Raw genomic sequence first — 7,846 nt, forward strand, 5'->3', positions numbered from 1 at the left:
GGATACTGATTCAGGACGGTTAAACTAGCGCTAATATTTTCTCAGAGCCTCAAAACGTGCCCGAGGATCACCAAAGAAGGAAGCGTTTCGAAGGGAAAGAATTGAAAGGTCAGTCGATTCTCATAGCATAGCATAGCATAGCATATACGACCGCACACATCATGGGTGGCTGATACAGTGAAATCTTTTTATACAATAATATAGTTCACTGCACACCTGGCCATGTCCTTACGATCGCCAAAGGGAAGGAAATGTTAGTTGAATACCTATTTAAGAAGATGCGGGGAACCCACGCAATCTCCATAGGCATTACGGATGTTAGATTTGGTTAGTAGGATAGGAAAATGGGATTTGGGTTTGGGGTGATTTATATAATAAGCAACATAATTGATAATAAACAAATAAATTAGATTGATCTCACCAGATTTGTTTGGCTGGGCTGGAAAAGGTAATGGTTCCAGACACCACCGTTCAACCACCTCCTTCTAGTATTTCGCTGGTGGTGTTGACAACTGTATGCCAAGTCGGACGTGCAATTTTTTTCGTAAACTGCACTCAAGCCAGCTGTCGCTGTTTCACGCCAATGCATCCGCTTACATGCTGCAGCTCTTCCTCTTCACTGGTCCTCATTACAAGTGATGTGTTGCAAACGGACATTTAACGATCCAAACACTTCATATCGACGAATACTGCTTCCGAAGGACAACATTCCATAATCCGTAGCAAATCGATACCGATGACTGTAACTAACGTTTCTACCAAACGACCATGTATAAAAGATCACGGGCTTTTGTACACAAAACGTTCATACGCACTCGTACGTGCAAAACCACTTTTAAGTTTACGAAATGAACGGCAAGAGAAAAAACAAAATTGCAGCACAAAGGATTGATTTTTCGGCAAAAAATGCGACATTTGAGGAAAACGCGTCCAACTTTTCTCAAAGCCTACTTCGATCAATTGAAAGGTCAGTCGATTCTCGTGCCAAAATAGCAAACAAATTGAACCGCTACACAGTAGTCACTAAATTCTCCCCAGTTCCGTACCATAACGAAGTATTGGACGGATACTGCAGATTGGAACCACAGTCTCCAGTAGTATTAACATTTTCGAAATGAATTTCAATTTCAAAAACCATTACTGGAACCTTTTTCATATTATAATAGCATACATTTATCGTGAACAACATATTAAATGTTAGGAAGATTCTGATAACACTGAAACTCAGTCCAGAATTGAATTCGCGCCAAACCCGCGAAAACCGCACAATCTGCGCGACCGTAACAACCCTGCTTTTTGTTCGTGCTCTACAGTGGTGTGAACCATTAACTAAACTTTTAATTACTTGTTACTATGGCTTTCTCATATATCTTTAGAAACTGTGGAAGTGGTGTGTTATTCCAGAATATATTGGCTCGATTGGCACGTTCTCCATGCTATTCGGTGAATTGGGCCTACCTAAGGAGAGAATGATTTGCTTGTATTTTATACGGATGAGATAAAGTCGAGACAAATTTGTTGACCTAATCTACTCTTCATACTACGAAGAGTAGAAACTAGAATTTACTTTGTGTAAATGTTGTATTTGTGTATATTTAAGTAATTATTTCTTGCTCATATTTTTCCCACACACTTCCTGTTTATGCCGTGTGAGGCTATATTTAAACCTAAAATTTCTTCCACACACCTGACAGTTGAAAGGTTTCTCACCGGTGTGAATATGCATATGATTTCTGAGGGTGGCACTCTCCCAAAATTCTTTGCCACAGACTTCACATTGATGCATTTTTACATTTGAATGGGATCGAGAATGACGTACGACGCTCCAGTGAGATTTAAATTGGATTCCACACACTTCACAGTTGTAATCTTTCTGATTTGTGTGAACAGAGGCATGTACCGTGAGATTGATGAGCTGTCGAAAACTTTTTTTACAGACGTCACATTTGAAGGGTCTTTCGTCTGTATGAATAAGCCGGTGGGATTTAAGTCTGCTGTTTGACGAAAGTCGTTTTCCACATACATCGCAGTCGTGGGGTCCGCTATGGATGCGCATGTGTACCTCGAGAAGGCTGCGCAAATGAAATCTTTTAGTACACCGTTCGCAGCTATACCGTTTATCGTTTGAGTGAACTTTCATGTGTTTTCTGAGCTTACTAGGCACTGGACATAGCTTTCCACACACTGGACATTGGTGACGTTTAGGCCGTTTCCCGCACAAACCATTGGTCAAAGGCTTTTCATTCGTGTTGCTACTCAAATCCTTTTCGATTGATTTGTCCACAGTGTGAGAGATTCGGTGTTCGTTGAGCTTGGAATAAAACGGAAATTGTATGCCACAAATCTCGCATTGGAAAAATTGCCGATTAACTACTTCTTCTATAGGGTGTTTGTACTCCGGTTCAACCGTTGTTTCTATTATTTGGGTTGTTTCCACTTTTATCTCCTCAAAGTCATTCAATTCGACCACTAATTGGCTCTCATCCGAATTTAAGTTTTGCGGATCCATGGTGAAGGTGAACACCTGAAAAACTCGACGTGATGAGTTATCCATGTATTAATTTGAAATTAATTTACCTTAATAGCACAGGAGCCTTAAAATAATCTTGCATTAAATTCGAGATGCATTGCTCTTCTCTTTTTATTCGGTTTTGGTAAACTGACAGATATCATTGCAGTGCTGCCAGTACTTTTCACTTCATATTCCTGGGTTATGAACGAAACGAAAAAGTGACAATATAGTTTCCACCGCCTTAAAAAGGGTTAAAATATCTTGCAAAGAGTTTTCAAATATATATATATATATATATATATATATATATATATATATATATATATATATATATATATATATATATATATATATATATATATATATATATATATATATATATATATATATATATATATATATATATATATATATATATATATATATATATATATATATATATATATATATATATATATATATATATATATATATATATATATATATCAATTTCATTTTTAACAAGAAGTTAGAAGGCTTCCATCGGTATCGAAAATATGCTTAATTTCTAAGAAGCAGTGCAATAACAAAATTGGCGTGCAGTGTGATAAATATTCGTGCTTGAGCGAAACGAATACCCCTTCTTTTTCCCTACTATTAGAGCTACTACGTTGAACAGAGATAATGAGATCAAATAAGAACATCACCCATAATCTGCGCGACGTGTGACGTAAGAATTAAATGAGCATATCACCTCACCCGAAGATACTCCTCAGAATCGAATGAGAAAAGTCTTGTATAGTGAGGTTAGATCAGCCATCTAACGTCAGTCGCTACACAGAATAAGAGTGCATGTTTCCAGAAAAGAACCACATATTAAGTCCTTTTCATCCAACTGAGGCTTTCCGTGCAGGAAACCAATACAAAATTAAGTCACATAATACATGTACACACCCATGGATCATAAACAGTTTGTTGTTTTAGATAAAAAGTGCTCCATTTTGTGAACTATGATTCCACTCGCGAAACCTACACTGCCTATGATCGCATATCAGTCCCATTCAGATAGGATATCACATAGAAAACGGGACAAATATGCGATTATGGGTAGTACGGGATCAACTTATCTTCGATTAAGGTGAAGATATGTGCTAGGCACCGACGCGCTTGTTTGCATTGAGAAAAAATGGAATTCGAAGTGAAAATTCAAACGCACAATTGGGAGTTTTCGGACATTTTCCTTCGGTCACCTGCAACACATTGGCAGAAAATTTGAAATTTTGTTAGTAAACGATTATAGTTTCGCGGGTGTTTTTTTGCAGTGGTGTGTGATTAAAGTGCATTTGAAAAAGTGCACTGAAAATGAGAAGAAGAAAAATAAGAGTGTTTCGAAAAGAAACCCCAAGGGAATTGATATTTTCGCACAAAATAAGAGCTACAGATGTAATTCCGTCAAATACTCGGGTTTAATTGTATAGGAAAATATTCTAGCTTCCTCAAGTAGCAGTTTCGTGGTACACCGGCAATGTAAGTGTATTGAAAAACGTATTTTTACATTTGCTCATGTCAGATACATGGTTAGGCAGGGGAGAGGGGTGTGTGCGGCGTAGGAGCTATGTTGTGGCTTGCTTGTATAATGTCCTTAACTCTCTTTTCTCCACTAACAAATACACAAACTCCAACAATGTGTACCCTAATAGAGAATACTGAACATGTGGCAACACTATTTGTAGTTGCAAATGAACTGTCAGATTGTGTTTATCAGACATGAATTCTCATTTCTATGCCATGTTTACCAATTTTATTTGCCGGTGATATGGCGAATAATTCTGTTTTCTACTATGGAGGTGAAAAATTATAATATACCAGTTGATTTCTACAAAAGCACTACGACCGCATCGATTAGAGTCATTCAGATCTGGTAAACATCTACGTTCACAAACATAGATTTGGTGACTTTTGCGCTGTATCTGCTTTATCGTACAATGGTAAATATATTTCGGAATCAATAGTTGAATACTTTATTCTAAAATGTATTACATCTTTTTATTTATAAAGTTCAGCTTTAGAAAGTAGCTAGCTCATCAAACGTTTGATGATATTTTTTTTCGTGTAGCGTGACCCCAAGGAGAAACGAGTTCTAAAATCTAATGTAGAGATCGAACAGGTGGAATCTGCACAGATAAAGGTAGAGCAAACCAAATTAATGACTGACACACCGCTTGAAAAAGAGTTCGTTCAATCTGTATCAAATACTGTTAGCTACTGATGCGAAATTTGTGGTGAAAAATTTCCATTCCACTTTACTCACCAAACACCGATTTATTGACTCCGTTGACAAATCATCCCCGTGTATTGGCGATTTGCGGCAAAACCAAAATTAGTCATGCGACACCTATGATTCAGCTCATGAACTGGCAAAGTGATACAATTTGCTTTTTTTCACCCGTAAGTGAGTCGTAGCTTACAACAAAATCTTCATTATCTTCTCGGAAAAAGCTAACCACTGCCAAAATATGAATGAAACGAGTAAGAAATTTAGTTTTATTTGCATTCTGAAAGTACAGCCATTTGCAACTATTTGACTCATACATTTCTTCGAAATGTAATCGGGGTATTATTGTGGTTATAAAAAATCGTTCCATAAATAAAGTTCCAACTCGAAACCGAGACCCAATCAGCACCAATGTCAAACTCCTTTATAATTTGAACTACGTAGGAGATTCAGTGAAGACTATCGGAGAGAAGGATCGGCTGTGCATGATACAAAGCTGACACTTTCCTATTAGCCGGATATATTCTTTCCTCGCGTGATCTGGAGAGTTTCATGAATTTACACCATCTCATGAAGGTTTAGCTTAACTTAGGACGAACGGGAAATGCTGTTGCGGCGGCTACGGTGCTCAACAAATTACATTTCGAAACAGCGCGCATATAGCTCTGCGAATAATATTAGAAACAACTATGTTTTACACTCTTTTCGCAAGATGTTTACTCATCATCTGATAAAATGATGATTTTCCTCCATTTTCATAAACAATTATCAACAAATTGATCGGTAATTTGGTGTTTAAAAGTCATTTTTTACCAATGTTTACAGAAAATATATGCACTATGACAGAACAAAATAAAATCAGCAACACTTTCCTTCCAGCGCTATCTGCGAGCGGTTTCAACGTAGAATCGCCAATAGAAGTGGCGATACTTTTACTTGAAATGATAGATTGAAACGAATGTACACCAATGATCACATCAGTTAAAAAAAAAGTTTTACAATTAAACTTCTAAGTCCTCTTGTTCCTTTACATGTCCACTACCAGTTTGTGATCCTTACTTTCTCTATGAAATTAGTGTCGGATTCTGATGAGACGAAATCTAAAAAATACCATAGCTAATTTAATTATGGGTTTTGCGCTCATAATACGCAAATGTTGTTCAAAACAATTTTCTCTTTAGTGAAGATATACAGTTTTCTCCACTAGGAAGAAAAATAGTATACTGCATATTGCATTGACTTGCTAAAACAAACCAAGTTTCGATTTCATTAATTCTCATCAGCCTAATCAGAACTCCTTTTCTTGAGGGACATCATGCAGGACTATGGGTTTGCCCAGAAACTCATTTTTTGGAGCTGGCGTCAATCCCCCGCTAGCTCAGTCCTGTCACTAAGTTAGTGTCGGATTCTGATGATACGAAGTCGAAACGCAAATTCCATAACTAATTTAAGGAATTCTTCATTTTCCAACAATTTAAAAATATACAGCTCACTATCGATACAATTTTCTACACAACTTCTCAGATTCGGCTGTTTTATTCCTATTACATATGGGTAAGCTGATCAAATCTAACAAAAAAAATCCGTACAACATTCAGTAACAAATCGTAAACATATAGGGGAACTGGTGGTAAAATGAACACGTTAAGCAAAGTCATTATTTTCTACCTAATAAGTGCAGGGCCGGTGGAAAGCGTGTGTAGTATGGGTAGTACTACCCACTCGAAAATAACCGAGTGGGCAATTACCCACTCGAAATTTTGAACCATTTCAAAAAATTTAGATGTGCAACGCATGTATCTCGCACTACACACATTTGAAAACATCGATGTACCACAATTCCATTTGCATAAACGAACGTGATTTAATGTGAATGTAATGTAAGCGTGTGCATTGCGAAAAGGGATAAAAATCCTTACTAATGGACCCCTCACCCTATGCTTTCTACCCACTCGGGCGTAAAGTGTTTCGCCGCCCCTGAATAAGTGAATAAGATATTACAATCACCTTATATGTTTCTTGTTAGGAATGTTTTGTACATATTAGGAGAAAATAAATCGACATAAACATATTTTTTCAAACATTTTTCTTGATTTCAAAACATGTCCCAAAATGAAACATGTTTATAGCAAGTGGGTAAAATGAAAATTTGGTGGCGATAAACTGAACAGCTTCTGGTAACTTGCAAAATGTCCTGTATGTATGCAATGCTTAGCGTTGGGAAGCATTTTCCGAACAATGCTGATGTCCCAGCGAATCATGAGCTTTGCATAACACACAGGGAGTTTTGTGGACAAAAAAATACTTGTCACGGAAAAATTGAATTTTCATGACGTAATTTTAACCAATTTACAATCCTATGACATCGAAACAAATCTACAATCTTGAGATAATCCATGGGTGTTTAAATTTTTAGGATATGTTGGACAACAGTGAAGATATAGCAACTTGAAGTGAGCGTTCCGACTGATTTTGAGGCTTGGTACTTGGAGTGGCAAAATTGTTCATATTGCCCCCACTACATTTTACCCACTAAGACATTTTATTTTCAAACAGCCGTTGCGATTAAGCCATTTTGACCTGATACCCACTTATTGCAGTGAATTTAACATCAGTGACAGACATGAATGCCGATTTTGGTTTTTATGATATTTATTTCACATTTGACAGCTTTTTATGAAAAGATATGATTTCAATATCCTTTGAATACTTGGCAGGTCACGTTTCCGTGAAGTTTGTTCTAAATTTAGCAAACATTGATTTGATTTGGCTACCTGTTCCGGTTTTTGTCTAGCAGAATGATACGCATCTTGTATCAAAAACAAAAAAATACATCTTCATAGTTGTTTGAAGGAATTGCAAAATTAAATGGAATACGTTCGTCTTTTTCTGTTCACAACATCAATAATTGTTATGATTTTTCCCTTCAACCAGTATTCCGTGCTTCCGTTCCCGCTGGAAACGTTTGAACTTAAAAGTATGTTATCAAATCTGTTGATGCCAGTTGGTCCCAAACGCTAGCTTTCAAAGTTCCGCTCATTCGAATGTGTTAATTCTTAACATTTTCGTGTATAACATTC

At 36.8% G+C, this 7,846-nt stretch overlaps 1 protein-coding gene across 1 annotated transcript; it reads right to left on the minus strand.

The window, feature by feature from the left end:
* Positions 1-1,398: 1,398 nt before the first annotated feature.
* Positions 1,399-2,660, minus strand: LOC131688899 (zinc finger protein 239-like). Its single transcript, XM_058973512.1, has 2 exons — positions 2,578-2,660; positions 1,399-2,524 (listed from the first exon to the last, which is right to left on the minus strand). Exon 2 carries the CDS (start codon positions 2,507-2,509, stop codon positions 1,604-1,606), a length of 906 nt encoding a protein of 301 aa, XP_058829495.1. The 5' UTR covers positions 2,510-2,524; positions 2,578-2,660; the 3' UTR covers positions 1,399-1,603.
* Positions 2,661-7,846: the final 5,186 nt, after the last annotated feature.

This window comes from Topomyia yanbarensis, chromosome 3 (assembly GCF_030247195.1).
Source record: "Topomyia yanbarensis strain Yona2022 chromosome 3, ASM3024719v1, whole genome shotgun sequence".
NCBI classification, from domain to species: domain Eukaryota; kingdom Metazoa; phylum Arthropoda; class Insecta; order Diptera; family Culicidae; genus Topomyia; species Topomyia yanbarensis.